General features: G+C 46.8%; 1 protein-coding gene across 2 annotated transcripts in view; it reads left to right on the top strand.

Moving 5' to 3' along the window:
• Positions 1–12,855, top strand: part of LOC146782612 (beta-galactoside alpha-2,6-sialyltransferase 1-like) — a 137,810-nt gene extending 124,955 nt beyond the window's left edge. For both annotated transcript variants that reach the window (XM_085637780.1, XM_085637781.1), the window contains exon 7: positions 8,761–12,855. In XM_085637780.1, coding sequence (XP_085493906.1) covers positions 8,761–9,017 — 257 coding nt within the window. In that variant the 3' untranslated portion in view covers positions 9,018–12,855. The remainder of the gene's footprint in view (positions 1–8,760) is intronic.
• The last annotated feature ends 6,853 nt before the right edge of the window (positions 12,856–19,708 follow it).

Here is a 19,708-nt window from a genome sequence, read left to right as displayed (position 1 = left end):
GAAAAGGGAAAGGGGTGATGGAGACAGAAGGGAGAAGAGGTGTGAGCAGAAAATAGAGAGTGGATTGGAAAGTAGGGAGAGAAGGAAAAAAGATAGAAGGGATAATGAAGGGAGAAGGAAAAGTTCGAGGTAGATGAAAACATTAAAATGGTTGATGGAGTAAAGCAGAAAAAGCTATGGAACATGTAGGTAAAGAACAACACAATTTGAGGTAGGTTACTGGTTAATAAAGTGTGCTACTAACTTCTCTAACTCCTTTACAGAATCTACAGGCTCTAAACATTCATTCAAAACCAGCACCCACACTCTCACTGGACTTCCATCCCCTGGATGACTCGACCACATCCCACAGAAGGTTGGAGGGGGGAAGGTGACTAGCAGGGGAAGACCTCAGGAAAGTGGATCATGTTAAATATGTGTTTCTTTTATTGCATGTGGTCTTACAGCATCACTGTTTTGCCATTTAATTGTGCTGTAATGACCAGTTGTTACTATTACCATCACTTTCATTATTTATCAACTACATAAGGACGTAGGGCTGAGTCCAACCTGACGGATTCACATTTATGAGATGCTTGTAACTCGCATATGTCAGTAGGGAGCGTGCAACCCAAGAGTCAGATTACAGCGGGGTACCGAGAAGAGAAGGGTAGAGAAGGAGAGGGTGTGACCGACGAAAGGCAGAGAGAAAGCAAAGATGGAGGATAAATGTATGAGGGTAACAAACGTGAGAATAAGAGGGTCAGGAAGGTCTGAGTTGAGGGGCATAAGGGGCGTAAAAGAGCTGAGGACGAGATAACGAGAGGAAGAAATACAGAGAAAGGCTGCAGTAATAGAGGGTGAAAGAGCTGAGGACAAGATAAAGAGAGGAAGAAATACAGTGAGGGCTGCAGTAACACGGGGTGAAAGAGCTGAGGACAAGATAAAGAAAGGAAGAAATGCAGTGAGGGCTGCGGTGACAGGGGGTGAAAGAGTTGAGGACAAGATAAAGAAAGGAAGAAATGCAGTGAGGGCTGCGGTAACAGGGGGTGAAAGAGCTGAGGACAAGATAAAGAAAGGAAGAAATGCAGTGAGGGCTGGAGTAATAGGGGGTGAAAGAGCTGAGTACAAGATAAAGAAAGGAAGAAATGCAGTGAGGGCTGGAGTAACAGGGGGTGAAAGAACTGAGGACAAGATGAAGAGAGGAAGAAATACAGTGAGGGCTGCGGTAACAAGGTGAAAGAGGTGAGGACAAGATAAAGAGAGGAAGAAATACAGTGAGGCCTGCGTTAACAGGGTGAAAGAGCTGAGGACAAGATAAAGAAAGGAAGAAATGCAATGAGGGTTGCGGTAACAGGGGATAAAAGAGCAGCGCACAAGATAAAGAAAGGAAGAAATGCAGTGAGGGCTGGAGTAATAGGGGTTGAAAGAGCTGAGGACAAGATAAAGAGAGGAAGAAATACAGTGAGGGCTGTGGTAACAGGGGGTGAAAGAGCTGAGGACAAGATAAAGAAAGGAAGAAATGCAGTGAGGGCTGGAGTAATAGGGGGTGAAAGAACTGAGGACAAGATGAAGAGAGGAAGAAATACAGTGAGGGCTGCGGTAACAGGGTGAAAGAGCTGAGGACAGATCAACATTGGCATGAATTCACAAAAGGAACAGGTAATTACGGTGCCTCTGATATTATAAACAAAAACCAGGCCATGACACTTCTGTGCCAGTTGTGACATCGCACCTGCCCACATGTGCACATTCACAATGTCTTTTCCAAGTCTGTGAGCCTGTATTCTGCACGCCTGGCCGAGGCCTCCGCTTTTCCAGCGACGATGTGGCATATTTTCAGCAAGTTTACAAATGTGCAATCACGGGGGCATATGTTTAAGAAACGGCATTATTATTATCGCCGCTATAGCGGCGGTTTTCTGCCGCCAAAGCGGCGATAATGGGCTTGATAATATGCCCTTGAGAATTCCCAGTGACGGCCCATGATCTCGTGTCAACATGGGCTTCTATTGGAATTCTCTGCAGCATATTATCAAGCCCATTATCGCCGTTTTAGCTAAAGCGGCGATAATGTTAACGCCGTGCTTGATAATATGCCCCTGTTTTTAAAAATACCGAGGCCACTCGGAAACATGTAGAGTCTGTTCTCAATTGTGCTTCAAGCTACCAGCTATCGGCGATCAGCAGTCAAGCCACTGGTGAATCAGCAGCACTCCCACAGCCTTCGCATCCAGGTGGAACAGAGGAATGAAAAGGTGTCACTGTTTATTAAAGCGTCTCGGAAAAACTCAAGATCTCGCTCACAGATTAAACCCAGTGTGCTACAGACTAGACTCTCTGTCATGGGAAATGCAAGATGCCAAAGGTAGGATTGCAGCTTTACAGCTCTGTGGAGAGGAAGTAATTGCTTAGTCATGGAGCATCAAAAAGACAGAAGAAAAAAATAATACAGCAGTTAAAGACGCTTGAAATGCGTGCTGATACAAGGCGAGAAAGCAACAACAAGGAAACTTCTAATGCGTGCAGATAAAGCACATAAAAGCTGTGCAGCCTTAAGCAAATACAAGAAGTTCCAATCAAAGTGGGCGGATGAGCACTGGAGTACTTAAGCCCCGCAGCCTGATAGGTGAAAAACACTCAGGGAGCACAGGAAAAGAACGCCCACGACCAATAGAAATGAGGAAATGAAAATTGACAAGCATACGGACCAATAAGAAGGGAAGGCGGGTGTTTGCCCCTTTAAAGATATATTCAGTGGGATAGATTTCACAAACACAGAGCCAGCACCAGCACTGTGCAGGCAAAGCGAACCCTAAAAAGTGCAAGCAAGAATAAGATAACAGGTGTTTGGTGGTGAACGAGAGTGCCCGGGGCGAAATCAACGCTCGGCAACTTTGGAAGTTGCCAGTCCCAAGTATTGTATATCCCCAGCCACCATGGGCTTCTAAGCAAAGCTTTATTAAGCAGTGATTGTAGGAACATCTACAGATGTGTATGTAGCTCAAAGAAGGAGTTTTACGCGGTGGAGGGGGTGGCCGCGGACCCACTGACAACGATGAGTGCGTGAACCCAGAAGATGCAACATCCGTGTTGAATGCAGCTCTAGGGGACTAGGCTTGGTCGGTCACAGGAAGTACTGCAGTGTGTTCTTGGCTAAAAAAACACTCTATCCCAAATACTCTGGCCACCATTCTAACCAGGTCATAGCCTGAAAAGAAAGCGTCTCAAGTCCTCGATTGCTCTTTCGTTATTGAGGCCGGGTCGCCATCTAGCGGCGAGATTTAGAAGTGCACGTAGGATAACTCTCAGTTACCACTCAACGAGAGTCGGCACTGATGAAGGGGTGGGACAGGAAAATGGAGCAGAGCAGACAGCAACTCAAGCCCTCCCTGCTCACACACATTGTACAGGACGAGCAACAGCTCTTCCCCCTCACACTCAGTGTTGCCATATTTGTTTTAAGTAACATCCATAAATATATTCACGTAACAAATCGGGATTATTTTACAATAACTCTATAAAATCAGTTCAAGATGTTCTAAAAACTGGGACAAAACGTGTAATATCAGTTGTTCATCTTAACCTTTGTAAAGGCGGTTTAACACCTCATCACGGTCCATCCTGGGACTAGGACAAGGTGAAGAGAGGAAGAAATACAGTGAGGGCTGCGGTAACAGGGTGAAAGAGCTGAGGACAAGATAAAGAAAGGAAGAAATGCAGTGAGGGCTGGAGTAATAGGGGGTGAAAGAGCTGAGGACAAGTCAAAGAGAGGGAGACACCCCCGCGCCACACGGCCAACAGCTGCTGCGTGCGCCCCCCGCCTGCCTCGCTGACCCTGCCTGCCGCCGGCTGACCACGCCCCCTGCCGCCGAGCGGCGTGGTCTCCTGCGGTCGGGGCATCTGTTCCTGTGATCGCAGCTCTGTTGCCTTTTCAGGCTTCTGTGCCCCGTGATTCTCCTGCTGTGTGCCCCATTGTTTCTACTGTTTTAGTGTTTTCTTCGCCTGTCCCCCTGTACTTTCTCCCCTCTGCTGCCCCGGTAACCTCCCGCCCCGCTCCCCGCTTCCCGCCTCCGTTGCTTTGCCACGCCCCCTTTTCTTTCTGTGCCCTCCCCGCTCCCGCCTTCCAGCTGCTCCTCCCTCCCTCGCACTTCGCCATAAATGGCGACCGTGCGAACGCGCAGCGGTCACGCGCAGCGGTCACGCGCAGCGGGCGTGCCGATTGCGCGCCGAAGGCGCGCCAAAGGTAAGCCCGTCTGCGCCCGTCCGCGCCTGGACCGCGCCCAGTGCCAGACCCACTGGCCCTCGCAGTCCCCAGCCCACCCGCCAGACGTACGACGCCGCCACCCTCAACGCACTCAACACCGGCCGACTCCCGGAATGCTACCGAGCCACCCCGAAACGCACCCACGGACCCTTCAGCTGCCGCTCCTGCGAGTTCACCTGCATCCGGACCTGCACTACACCCGCACCCACCAAGACCAAGACGAGCAACAACTGCAGCCACCTGAAGTGCATCCTGCTCAACACCCGCTCCGTCCACAGACACGCCGTCGAGCTCTGGAACCTGGTCGACACCACTTCACCAGACGTCGCCTTCCTCACGGAAACCTGGATGAACGCCTCCTCAGCGCCCGACATCGTCATCGCCATCCCAGACGGCTACAAGATCATCCGAAGGGACCGCATCAACCAGACCGGAGGAGGCATCGCCATCATCCACAGGAACACCATCCGCATCACGACCAACGCCGACGACACCCTGACAACCGCCGAACACCTTCACTTCCAGGTCCACATCAACCCCAAGACCACCCTCAGAGGCACTCTCATCTACAGACCCCCGGGACAACGCACACAATTCAGCGAAGACATCGCCGACTTCATCAGCCCGCACGCCCTCCTCTCCGCTGACTACATCCTCCTCGGGGACCTCAACTTCCACCTGGAGAACAACAACGACCGCAACACCACCACCCTGCTGGACAACCTCGCTAACCTCGGTCTCAAGCAGCTGGTGACCACCCCCACCCACTACGCCGGACACACACTCGACCCCGTCTTCTCATCCAGCAAGGACATCGCCTTCAGCCACGCCACCGGACTCCACTGGACGGACCACAGCTGCGTCCACTTCAGCTTCAGAAGGACCACGACCCACCACCACCAACAACAGGCTGCACGCAGAAGCTGGAACAAGATCACAGCCGACCAGCTCGCGACCTCCCTGAGCAAGAACCCACCCACCAGCGCAACAAACCCCAGCCAAGCGGCCACCGACCTCACGAAGTGGATCAGCGACTGCGCTGACCACCTCGCCCCCCTGAGGACCCCGCCCAACAGACCCAGCAGCAAGAAAGCCCCATGGTTCACCAAAGAACTCAAGAGCTCCAAGAAGAACTGCCGAGCCCTCGAGAGAACCTGGCGCAGAGACCCAACACCGGAAAACATGACGGCCCTCAAGCTCGCCACCCGAAAACACCACCAACTCATCCACGCAACCAAGAAAACTGCATTCAAGGAACGACTGGACAACAACGCACACAACAGCAAGGAACTCTTCAACATCGTTAAAGAGCTCTCCAACCCCAATGCCGGAAACAACGACATCACCCCTTCGCAAGACCTCTGCAACTCCCTCGCCTCCTACTTCCACAACAAGATCGCAGACATACACAACAGCTTCAGCACTCAACCGACGCACGCCACGACCGAACCAGCGCCCCCCACCGCCACCCTCCACGCCTGGACCCAGATCAGCACCGAAGACACCGTCCGCACAATGAACTCCATCCAATCCGGATCTCCGACCGACCCGTGCCCTCACCACGTCTTCAACAAGGCCGATGCTGTCATCGCACCCCACCTGCGGGACATCATCAACACCTCCTTCGACACCGCTACCTTCCCGGAGAGCTGGAAGCACGCCGAACTCAACGCTCTACTAAAGAAGCCATCAGCCGACCCCACCGACCTCAAGAACTACCGCCCCATCTCGCTGCTCCCGTTCCCTGCAAAAGTCATCGAGAAGACCGTCAACAAGCAGCTGGCCGCCTTCCTCGAGACGAACGGATCCCTAGACCTCTCACAGTCTGGCTTCCGGGCCAACCACAGCACCGAGACCGCCCTGATCGCAGCCACCGATGACATCCGAGCCCTGCTTGACAACGGAGAAACAGCAGCCCTCATCCTCCTAGACCTCTCCGCGGCCTTCGACACTGTCTGCCACCGCACACTTGTGCAGCGACTCCGCAACGTCGGAATCCAGGAGAAGGCACTGGAGTGGATCATCTCCTTCCTCGCCGGAAGGACACAGAGAGTTCACCTCCCCCCGTTCAGATCTGAAGCCACCGAAGTCATCTGCGGCGTTCCTCAAGGCTCCTCGCTCAGTCCAACCCTCTTCAACGTCTACATGAGCCCCCTCGCAGACATCGCACGCCAGCACAACCTCAACATCATCTCCTACGCCGACGACACCCAGCTGATCCTCTCCCTCACCAACGACCCCGCCACCGCCAGAGCCAACCTCCACGAAGGGATGAAAGAGGTAGCCGAATGGATGAAGAACAGCCGCCTGAAACTGAACTCGGACAAGACGGAAGTCCTCATCCTGGGATCCTCACCCTTCGCCTGGGACGACTCCTTGTGGCCCCCCGCCCTAGGCAGCGCACCCAAACCAACAGACCACGCACGCAACCTAGGCTTCATCCTGGACTCCTCTCTCTCCATGACCAGACAAGTCAACGCCGTCTCCTCGTCGTGCTTCAACATCCTGCGCATGCTACGAAAGATCTTCCGGTGGATCCCCACCGAGACCAGGAAGACGGTCACCCAGGCCCTCGTCACCAGCCGTCTGGACTACGGCAACTCCCTCTACGCAGGAACCACCGCCAAACTCCAGAAGAGACTACAGCAGATCCAGAACGCCTCAGCACGACTCATCCTGGACATCCCCCGTCGCAGCCACATCTCCGAACACCTGAGAGACCTGCACTGGCTCCCGGTCAACAAGAGAATCACCTTCCGTCTTCTCACCCACGCTCACAAAGCCCTACACAACCAAGGACAAGGATACCTCAACAGCCGCCTCAACTTCTACGCTCCCAAACGCCAGCTTCGATCGACCGCCCACGCCCTCGCCACCGTCCCCCGAATCCGAAGAGCCACCATAGGGGGACGGTCCTTCTCCTACCTCGCCGCCAAGACATGGAACTCCCTCCTGACCCACCTCCGCCTGACCCAGGACCACCTCACCTTCAGGAAGCAGCTCAAGACCTGGCTGTTCGAGCAGTAGCGGACCCCCCTCCCCCAGCGCCTTGAGACCCTCTGGGTGAGTAGTGCGCTATATAAATGCATTGATTGATTGATTGATTGATTGAAGCTTTTCCATTCATATTCCTGTTACTGATGCCAGCTAAGTGCCAGCCCCCCACATCTATTGTGAGGTGGGTGCCACATCCGCTTCTCTTGGTGTGCAGAACCGGTCCCTGCTAGGCCAAATACATTCGTTTATGATGCTTCCTTGTCTTTTTCAGCTTCTTTTAACATTAAAGGGTCTGTCCTGCTTCTCTTTTTTTCTCCGGTTTCGTGGCTGGACAGCGATTGGAAGTAAAAAAACAGAAACACAACACATATAAATAAGAGATAATGGATCTGGCAGATGGGAAGAACACTTAGCGATACAAAGAGACTACTGTGATTTGGAGGGGATTTTTTCCAGGGAACTTGTGCAGCAACAACAGTCACTCACCCCCCGCCAACGCCCCTCTGCCATTGAGCACACAGCTGCAGTGCACTGTGATGTGATGTGTGCCGGAGGCAGCAAAACCAGGGTCCGAGGCCCAACCAATGCCCCTGCACGGAAAGAACATAAACACAGTACTGTGTACAATGACAAGCATACTGCAGCCAGTGCAGTCCCACATGTCTGTGCAGTGGATGAATGCACCCCCCTCCCCTTGAACCATATCTTAAATAGCATCAAGGGATAGAGTTCACCACTCCCTCGAAGTGTTCCTTATACCCTTTCCATTCACTTGTCCTTTCATGTATCCATCTACGCATCCATCCATCAATTCTCTCATCCACCCTTTATTCATCCACATTTGCATGCTTCCACCATCCCCCTATCCTCTCGTTGGTATATACAAGTATCCATTTATCTTTTTAGCCATTGATCTTTTCACTAGCCCATCACCTATCTTTCCACCAATCAACCACTCATTCTGTTATTCATCATTCCATTCATCCATCAATCCAGGATTAAGGCCTCATCACAATAGAGTACACTTTTATTGTTTTACAAAAAAAAGAAATTATTAATAATCACATAGGTGAAACCTAATGCATTTACCAATGCTTGTTTATCATTGCTTTCTCCCTTTTTCACTGTTTTCTATCTTTCTTTCTCTCCTTCTGTCCCCATTTTGTTTCTCTTTGCTCCCTTGATCAGGGTGAAAGTTGGATGAGAAAAAATAACTGCTCTTTTGACGCTTTTTCTGATTTTGCCAGTTGCAATACGCACCTGTTTCTAAGTATTATAATAAGCATAGTACAAAGCAGAGAAAACATGGCATCTGAAGGTCCCTCTCTCTTTCCCTCTCTCCTCTCCCTCTCATTGTGGTCTTCATTTTATTGAACCAAAGTAGAAGGGCATTTAATACACCCTGTTCTCTTAGCACCAAGAGACAATTTTGTCGCTTTCAATGCTTGCGCTTACATAGCATAACATGCAGTAACATACTTAATGCAGATCTCTAACAGTGCTCTCTCCTTTTTCAGGAATTTTCCTGATGCTCTCCCTTTGTGACGTGGTGCATGTGTACGAGTACCTACCTTCGCGGCGTCAGACGGATCTCTGTCACTACTACGAGAGGTTCCATGACGCAGCCTGCACCCTGGGTGCATACCACCCACTGCTGTTTGAGAAGAACCTGGTGAAACGCCTGAACCAGGGCTCCGACCTGGACATCATCCTACATGGCAAGGTGACTCTTCCAGGCTTCCGCACCCTGAACTGCTCCCGGGCCAGCGTCTAGGTCCAGTGGTGCTCTGAGGAACCTGACGCAGGGCCTTGAGGACTCTCACTAAGAGAGGCCGAAACAGTGGGATCTCAGGAACCCCGCTCTAGAACCTTGAAGACTTCCAGAAAGGGAGCCAAGAACAATGGGCTATGAGGAACAAACTTTATCACCTTAAGAACTTCCAGAAGGGGCGCGAGGAACAAGAGGTTCTGTAGTGCCTTGAGGTCTCTCTCAAGGGTACCCAGAAACAGTGGCACACCAAGTAACCCTCTGCAGCACCTTGAGGGCTACTATAAGGGGAGCCAGAAGCAATGGACTCTGAGAAACCCACTGCAGCAACTTGAGGACTCTTGCATAGTAACCCAGAAACAGTGGGACACCAAGAAAGCCTGTGCAGCGCCTTGAGGACACCACTGTCACCTGGACTGCTGAAGGATGATGCGCTAGAGGACTTAGACAGTGCTAGTAAAGTGAACGGTTAGACACTGGATCGAAGTCACCAAATGACTCACTCAATGAGTGAAAATTAAACTCAGAATCTAGCTCAAAGTGGGGTAAATACCAAGAAGATCGAGTGAAATAACTCAACTTTCAGTGACTCGAACAAGGTCTTCGGAATATGGTATTTTTTTTATAGATTCTTCTTCTAGGCATTCAGACTGATCACAAGACTTAATCACCTGTCAGTCAGACAGAACTAATATCAGTCAGTCTAGTTGATCAAAAGTCTAATGTTTAATAGGTCTAAGGACTGGTTTCTAGCAGGGCCTTGCAAATGAAGTATTTATGTCTGAATGTATCTAAGAAATATTCAAACAGAGGGTCATATCAATTACACAGCTCACTTGACAGGAACAATAATATTCTCTGTCAGTGAGTCCTGCTGGATCTTCAGAGCAAAGTATTCAGCTACTTGTGGCCCCCCTAGCCCAAAACTATAAAATAATTCTCATGCTTTTGGTCCAAAATATTACTCTCCCATCAAATCCAAAAGAAGGCCTTATTAAGCTTAGGTGGAAGGAATACTCTGTCACAAACGTGGTGGATGCTCTGTCCATCATATTACAAGTGTATTATAGCCTATGCACTTGTAATATGGCCGAGTGGATAGTCGCTACGTTTTGACAGTGTATATTCTCTGCCAAACTTTAAATAAATCTTCAAACTTTAATATTTAACGTCCCTCAGATCAAAAGTATCACGTGAAACAGTGCCACCAGGAGAAAAGAGAAAAGTGTAGAAAAAGTGATGGGTGGAATGTTTGAATTAATCTCAGCTACTAGCAATTCCTCGGGCAGCATCCCAATCCATTGTTACTTTGAACACCTCAGTTTGGACCCAGTCATTTAATCAAAGCAGTCTTGACCCTTCTTCAATGGGAACATTCTAGCCCGAACTGCCAGGCCTGGTCCTCCCTGAACAGGAACACAAGCAGCCCAGGGCTGGTTTCGACCTAGTTAGTGCTCTTCAGCCGGGTGCTGCTTGGTTCCAGCGACTCAGTGTGCACGGGACCCACGTCTGGGCATACTTGTGTCACATAGGACAACACACTAAAGTGTAGCAAAAAAATGGATGGAAAGCTTGAATTAATCTCAGCCACTATGAATCCCTTCAGGAATGTTCTCTTACAAACAAACGTTAAGTTACTGTGTCCTATCAGACAACAGGTCTCCAGTTTTGAGGGCTCTGTCCCTTTATGCCCTCACACACAGTGCCAGCACTTGTATTTAGAAACTGTAAGTCACAAATACACCAGGGAAGTGCATAACTCCCTATCCTGCCTTATCAGAGCTGCAGAGATGTACCTGAATAAGGGGCTACCTTCCTGGATGGGGGTTATACCACGAAGAAAGCAAGATGTACCTGTTGTATCAGAGACGTTCTCCCTTCTGACTAACATAGAAATGTCCTCATCTGGTTGTACACACGCCAGACTACCCTTCTTTATTCTTTCATTGCTCGTCTCAATAAACCCTCCAACGTTTCCTCCCATTTTGTCCTTTAATGTAAGTAATATGGTTGCTGTGCAGTCAGCAGGCTACAGTCCCACATCACTTGGGATGAAATCAGAGAGCTATGAGTGTATGAGTAATATGGAATCCTCAAATTCACCCTGCCCTATGAAAGAAAGTATGTTGACAGACTGGGTTTAGGACATAATAATTTTTACTACAGAGCTCATTCATAACACATGGTGTCCTTCATACTGCCAAGTAAACACTTTGGTAGCTTTGCGAGGTTAAGGGGTAAGGGGGGGGCTGTCTCTTAGATAATCTGCATGACAGTGGGACGCCCGGTTCGCAGGGTGGGGGGATGGTGTGAACCTCAAAATCTATGAGTTAATCTGCCCTTAGAGACAAGATTCAAGCAGCAGTTCAGACATACAGTCAATAAGAAAGGACTGACTCAAAATGGGAGTTTGAGATTGGAAATTTAGAGAAAACCATGAAGGTCTATTATAGTTTTAAAGTGCAATACATAAATTGGGAAAAATGCAAATACAACATTGAATCAATCAAAGGACTTAACGTCTTTTGCCATAAAGGTGCTCAGTTACTAAAATAATGCAATAATGAGCAAAACTCAGCTAAATAGACTTTCACGCCGGGCTGTCCTCCACCAGGGCAATGGAATATTTTACCCCTTGCTCTGGTGGAGGTCCCAACCTCCAAATTTTGAACTGTCCATTGGATCGAGGGACATTTCAAGCACTGACATGTTGAAAGTTTGTATACATTGAAATACAGCAGCAAGAGGTGCTTGGATTCCAAAATTTGGAAATCCATGTGCGCTCCCCAAACCAAGTGATGCATGTATGTTAATGCATCTGAGGGTGAAACCTCAAAAAAGCCTGTGAGCCATCATTCATCCATGATTGGCTAAGTGCTCTCAACACTTCAGAACTTTGTGAATAAGAGAATGTATCTTAGCCAGAGAGACAGAGAGAATCCTTGAGGGGAAACCTATAGAACAAGAAAGAACAGCAGTGCAGGACATACTTAGTGTATCAGAAACGGATCCAAATGTCAAGTAATGAAAAGCAGACCCTTGACTCCAATCCACAGTCTAGAGGCGAGTCCAATTTTAGTATGAATACAAGTAAAGCAGAGCATAGCCCCAGTTATCAGTGCCAACCAGGACCTTCAGAAAGTTTAGTGGTCAGTGGTTTTGCTCTAAGTAGGAGACTACGAATCTAAAAAAGTAAGGTACCAATAAGGCAAACTTCACAACTTGGGTTCTGTTTTCAAATTTGATTATTATTAGCTCATGAATTATTTCATCCTTCAGTTAAGAGGCAGATGATGTAATTGCAGTCTGCACAGAAGGCTCAGGGTATGGAGGACTGCATCAGAGACATTGCAACACAAGGTGTGCTGTTTTCAGTTGACACTATAACAAGAAGTAGTGAAAAGCTCCAAAAATTGTTGGCCACTTTGATTGTAGAGGTTATTTTTGCTTTTGCTTTGCTATAGTCAGACACTGCCCAACCTGATTCAGTAAAACAGAGTGAACCTATCTGGCCACCACATTTGCACTGTCCAGAAGGGCCCCAATTGGTCAGTCATGGTGCTGTCAACCGCAACACTTTGCCGATAGAGGCCTTCTGCATCAACGATTGAGTCCTTGTGCTGCTGCAAGCACTCCATAAAGGGCCCCAACATATCTAGTACAAAACTATTAAACTAACAGAATGGCCTGTCTGCACCTTTAGTGAAACTGGTTATGGAGCATCCTTTATGGGACAGTTTGTATGGTTGTGTTATAGATCAGGTTACATGTGTAGAAAATGTTGCCTACGTGGGCATTTAATCCAGTTCCACCCCACACAAATGTGAATAAATAATATTTTTGATATAAATATTTGCTCTTGTTTTTGATTGAAGAGGAGAATTAAAAATTTCAGTCACCAGATCAGGTATAAAATGATGAATAGAGTTTAATCCTATGCTCCCAGGACCGGATTGAAGCGGCATACTCCAGGTGTACCGGCTTTGTTTATCTCTACAACATTGGTCTCAAAGCTAACCTTCTGTGGAGTAAACATGCCAAAAAATACACTCCACTACCCCAGACTCCCTACAGAGTGGTAGAGCTCTGCTAAACCAACTCCTCAGAAAGTACTAAAGTATGTACATTGGCTATCCTAAGAAGGCATTGACACTTTGTTATGTAGAGCACTGAGATTATGGGATGTCACCGTCATCCATGATGAAGAAAGACTACCTCCCTAGTTGATCTGGAGCACAGGGGCCCTCCTGAAACATGGCATGGTGGGAGGCAGTATTCGTGTAGAACAATCTTCTCCAAACCTTTTGGCGGTCCTAGATACATCATACCAAAGACATGAGGATTAGATTTCCTTGTAACTTACATCAGACAAACACCAGGTAAGTTGGCAGCTCTATTTGAATGTGACAATATGATAGAAGTAGTTAAGGAAAATACCCTTCACCAGTTCATAATGCAGGAGGTGAAAATGTGAATTGATTGTTGTGTTCCAAATGACTCAGAGGCAGAGTGTCCCTAAAGCTATAAAAGAAAGGTTTTGTGCATGGCTGACTACTGAGGGCCTTTACCTGTTGACTGTTCCACTTCAGCTAATAACTCATCCGTGACCTTGTATCTGTCCTTCCTTTGCTAGGAGAGGCCTTTCCAAAAGTAACCAAACCCCAAAGCTCAACATATTGGCAGGCAGCAGCTCTGATGATAGAACAGGGGAAGAGTTTAAAATTTGGCTGCAGCTAGAAACTCATATGGAAAGGTAGTAGAGAGACTTGCCCACATAGAAAGTGTAAGACCTTATTTGGAGTGGGCGACTGCCTACTTCAAGAAAGAATCACAATCCTTGTCAGGGTGAACCCCCCCAAGTCACTAAGTTATCCTGAGCTCAGCAGATCCAGCCCCCTTCTGATCTACCAGAGATCCAGAAAGTGTTCTGTTCAGATGTCTTTGGGTGCCACATTTATGCATGGCAACAACTAGTAGGTGGAGATCACTCCTGGACACTCGATAACCAATGGGGTAAAAGGTCCCAGAGCCAACATTATCCACTTTTTCAGTAGTTCATGTTTGCCTTACTGCAAACAGGCTCTAAATGCCATACGTCAGGGCATTTACAAGACGAGGAAAGTCTTTGTTCACATTAAACTTTGGCTCCGAGGGCTGGGGGTATGTGGGAGTGCAATAGGGAAATCAACAAAGTCCTTTCACATCAAAAACTAAAATTCCATTTGAAGCTGGCACAATACCCACAACAAACCCAATCTGGTAGGAGAAAAGCAGTGCCATTTAGCAACCAGAGAGGATATGCCAAAGAATTGTGTATGTTTTCTGTTCACTCCCTTGCATGTACGTTCCAAGCATTGCATGTGTCATGCAGGACCTGCTTTTGTGGTGTCACCGAATGCCCACAGGTCTCACTCTGAGTATTCTGAGGAGTTCAGTGGACCTGTCTTTGCCAATTCAGGTCAGCCTATTGTTTGCTCCTGGAAGGCATGTCACGCCTAATCAACGCTGAGCTTAGTTTGAGAGGTGATAAAGGATTATGTGTGCTAATCAGCCCTGTTTAGTTCAGGCAGGTAAAGGGTCATTTTGTAAAAGTTACCTTTCCTTAATAATATGTATTAAATCCAACTTCATCACTGAATTAGATTTTAATAACGAATAAAATAGTTGTTTAATTATTTTTCTAGCTAGTCCCATTTCTGAGATACAGTACTACTATTTTAATTTGTACCAGGTTCTCTAAATAGAAAATCTGGGCCTGCCACAGTGAAAACAACATTTAGTGCTTGTCACTGGAGGGACATGATAGCATTAATTTTCAACATGTCCCACTTTTAAATACTACAAACAATACCTTGTGGGCTACAATGCTTAGATAGGGGTGAATTATTAATACTTAAAAGGGGGATTTTTACCTGTCAAAAAGGGTTATTTTAACAGGTTGCACTGCAGGTGTTACACTGCAGCATTCAGGCTACAACGGTAGACCTAAAGCCATGTTTTCTTTTGCCACACTAGTAAGTGGCACAATGAATGTTGCAGTCTACATGTCACAGTTAACCCTTCATGCCATGGGCTTATTTCTGCATCATATGCAATAGCCCTATAGACAAGTTAGGAATTAGGAAATTTCTCCATGTTTTAAGGGTCAAAGAACATTCACTGAGCACTGGACAGCAGTGCCCCAGTGAGGAGAGTTTAAAAACCAGCAATAAAAGAGTCCGGTAAAAATGAAAAATCAGCGATGACAATACAGAAAAGACAGATATCCTCCGGGGAGTGAGCAGACAGGCTCACCACACGGTGACCCAATACATAAATTGGAGACAATTTCTGCTCTTATTGTGAGGTTAAATGTTTTTGTTTTGCATGCCCATTTCTCATTTTACGGGCTGTTTCACAACATTTGTTCCACAACGTCACTTTTCATTTCACATGAGCCTGCAGGCAATCTAGGAATTGTAATCTCCACATGCTGGCTTCACTTCTTCAATCAGGGTCACCAGGCAGGCTATAAATACTATGGGGCAGATTTATGTTCCCTGGCGCATCCCTGCAAATCAGCATGGATGCACCAGGGAAGATGCGTCACGCAAGTTTGCCCTTGCGCCACCGCAGATGCGCCGCATTTACAATGCGGTGCATCGTGGCGCAAGGACAAGCAGATGCGTGACACATCTGCCGGCGTTAGGTTGGCGCAGTGCTGAAGTTGTGTCACAAGCGCGATGCAACTCCAGCACTGTTCTAACCTACCCCATCCCTAACATGGTGCGTCAAGCCTTACGCCTGCTTCAAGCAGGCGCAGGGTTTTGACGCATCAGCGTTGGGAAAGTGACTCAGTGAAATCTTATAGATTTCACTGAGTCACTTTTCAGGGCGTTTCTGCGACGGAACGCCCCCCCCCCCCTGTGTCGCAACGCCCACATGAAACCTGATGCAGGTTTCACGTGGCGCAGGGCTTTACACCGTGACGCATCTCCATAGATGCGTCACGATGTAAATCGGGCGCAACGTGGCGCAGGGTTTAAGCCGCCGCTGAGTCACAAAAGTGACGCAACGGCGGCGTAAAAGGGGCACAAGTCCCACATAACTCTACCCCTCAGTCTCTCCAGACGACTTCAACATTTGGATGGAGAGAGACATGCAGCAGCACTGTGTGGGACGGTTCTGAGCCAAGTAAGTGTATCTGATAGAATGTGCTCAATTAATCTTGCAGGGGCCTCTATTTTTATCCTTTATCCATTTAATCCTTTATTATTATTTAAGTTTTGTTTTGAACTATGTTTAAATTAACTGCTGTCATGTTAAGTAATTTCTCTATTTATTATGTGATGTTCACCAATAAGTAAAAATACAGTTTTGCATAAGAGAAATTTCTATCTAGAGAGTGCGCAATACTATGTCTTTCAGTTTTTACCTGAATGCATTTCGCCATTACAGTGTACTTGAGTCCTTGGCTTCCATCCTTTTTTTACTAATGCATGTTTGTAAACACACTGTTACCACCCCTTACGGATTTTTTCAGAGCTGGGAATCAGTCATAGATAATGATATGTGTTACCACTTATTTTCCTGCTTCCCTAACATTTATATGCCATAAGACAGTGCCTATAATAACGTTCTGTAACGAGCAAAGTGTGTTCTCCGATGAAGACAGGTGAGTTATGTACATAAGTCTAAATAGCACTAAAGTGTAAGGCTTCTACATCTGTGGTCCTGATGAAGGCTATAGACCCGTAAGGCTGTTCCAGGCTGAAACATGTCAACCTGATCACTAGGTGTCATGGATCAGTTACTCATCCACTTAACACCGATTTGTTTTAGTCTTAACCTTCTCCTATTTTTTTCCCTCAATAAAGATTTACCAACAGGATAGGAGGTCATTTTAATTCACCAGCCCCTGTTGACAGCCAGTACCCCTCCGGGTGGAGGTTATGATGGACACTCAAGTGACAAACCCTCTGATGACACTACCCCCCCAAACCACACTAAGCGAAGATTATATACACCACAGACTGTGAACGTGTGGTTGAGGTCTCCGAGACACTATCCCTGAGACTCTGTTATTGAGACCTATGTTGTTCATTCTCCCCTTTGTTTTAATTGATGACCCAAAACATAAACCTGAACCAGTAAGTTCTATGTGACCCTTGATGGATTCTTTGGAAATAGAGGCAGGATCAGAAATCCTAATAAAGTATCCAGGTACCCAGTGAAATTCAACAGAGAATCTGGAAAGAGAATTTCACCTGCTCTTGTCCACAGCTGGGTGTTGTGTGTCGGGGTTTACAGGAGATCCCCAATGAAACTCTGCAAGGACCAATTGCCTGAAGCACAGAGCCCTGTTTTCACAACGGTGCCAGAGGCTGTGACCCAAAGGCCCCATTCCAGTCCCTACTTTGTCGGACTTCTGGCTGTAATACACATTCAGAGAGAGAGAGTCCTACTCAGATGCAAAGGACTGACCAACACAACTTTGACAGCCTGGGCAGATTTCCTCCAAGGTATGCCTGGAAATAACTGGAGCATTCTTCGCTTTTAAGCAGTGTCATCGATGCTTTACTCACTTCTTGAAAACGCCAAAGAAAAATGCCACCTACAATGTGCCTCAGTAGACTCACTTTGACACTCTTGATTCTTGTGTATTTGGGAGGCCTCAACTCCCTCAAGGTCTCTTCCTAAGAGGATGACATCGAGCATACACCAATACGGAAGCTATCAGACTGCTATCAAACATCAGCAATGCATCCTTCTCCCACATATGTTCGGATATTGGCACATAGCCAGTAAAAGTATAATTTAATAAGTAAAATGACACAAACAACATTTTTTTAAAGTTTTAAGTAAAGATTGCTCCCAAAAACACAAAGCACTAGTGGTAGACAATCATCTCAGTAGACTGAGTCCTAGACATGATTTCAGGCAGATAATGATGGAGCACGGGTCGGAAATGCCAACCAGGTTCAACCCAGTCGGGGGTTTTACCTTGGGATTTAAGGGCTGATTTATATGTTAACAACGGTGTATCCTTACCTTTAACATAATGATCCACCAAACCAATTAATATGTGAGAGACCCTTTGGTGTAACCTTGGCAGAGACTAATCTGTCTTTGCCATGGATACACCCTCCGACAGCCAGATGGAGTGAGGGCTGTCGAAGGTTGACCTCTATGCCTGCCCCCCAAATTTAGATGGGTGGACATACAGGTCATTTTTCAATGCCAGTAAAACCCTGGCAGTAAGCGGCAGTGGAAACTGTCTAATGCTCCTCTCACCCTGGGAGGTAACTCCTGTATCGATGCAGGCATTTTCTTTTTTCTTTTCAAAAAGAAAATCCTGCTTTCGAATTTTCTTTTTGATAATAAAAAAATACGTTTGATGCATGGCTCCATCATCATGATGGGGTTGTGCATCAATCTTAAAAAAAGCATTGACATGAATGTCCGTGGTCGCAGTTCCTGCCAATGCTTGAATGACCGCCGGCTTGGAGGTCATATTTAAATTTGACAAGTGCTTATTCCGTCAGGACAGCGGAGTAAGCTCTGTCTGCCAAAGAATAAATCCCACCCTTGGTCTTTTTTCTTGAAGTCAAAATCCTTCAAGGGGCAAAGAAGCGGACTGGATTCAAAGAGGACACTACAACATCAGATAGGTGTTGCTAAAGGCCCAGTGAAGTTGGTTTTGGCAGAAAAACCTCAGTGCGAGAAGTTCAAATTTGGCACTCAGGAAAGTCCTGTTGTTTGTTGCCTTCAAATGCTCAAACTTTCTATCTTCTGACTATGAGCCTGATTTAGATTTTGGCGGATCTGGTCCAGCTGTCGCTTTTATATCAGATTCTCTGTCCGCCTACTAGGCAGTTTGCCCGCTCTATTTAGATGCTGGCAAGTCGATAGACGAGAGTCCGTCGTAGAGCCACTGTCTCTGCCAGATTTTTCCTCCCGTATCGATAGCACCATAGACAAAAGCGGCTGTCGGAGGGCGTACAGCCAGTATTTCAGCTGGGCCAATCACAATGTGTCTTCCCGTTGACATAATTGTGGCAGGGAAACCTCCACATTTGAGTTGGCGGTTTTAAAGGGATATAAGTCAGAAATGTATCTTTGTCCTTTTTTCCAACTCCTTTACCTTCATGGACCCGGACGTCCAAGTCCTGCCTTTGTGCTGCTACTTGACCATGAAGCAAGCCCACCCCGTTGTTGCCGGAATCAAAAGTAGGCTTATTTTTTACTTGTTTCCTTTTGAGTTGTCTATCTACATTAACTCTGGAAACATGCATTTTTAAATCGCTCTTACAAGCAATATTTTACTAATGTGAAATGCATATGTGTGTAATGTGGTCGTTTAAGAAAGTTAAAGAAACACACATGCCTAATTTTATTTTATTACAAATTTGGTGCAAGCTGCCTTCATGATAATGGAAACCTACACAGGAATTGACATTAATCCAAAATTCTAAATGTTTAATTATTTTTTGTAAACTATCAAATTATATACATATACATTACATGTTATTGGTATAATTTAAACTTAATAAAATGTAGAATTTGCATTAGGCAAAATGTTTGTTTTTCTATAAATGTAAAATCAATTTTAGTTCTAAACATAAAACATCTTATATATTTATTAATGTCACATTTCCTCTTGTCTGGTGCGTTTTAATTTACTCCTAATTTTTTTAATGTGTAATTATATGTATATA

This window comes from Triturus cristatus, chromosome 12 (genome assembly GCF_964204655.1).
Source record: "Triturus cristatus chromosome 12, aTriCri1.1, whole genome shotgun sequence".
Taxonomy (NCBI): domain Eukaryota; kingdom Metazoa; phylum Chordata; class Amphibia; order Caudata; family Salamandridae; genus Triturus; species Triturus cristatus.
This window is presented reverse-complemented; position numbering and strand designations above follow the sequence as displayed.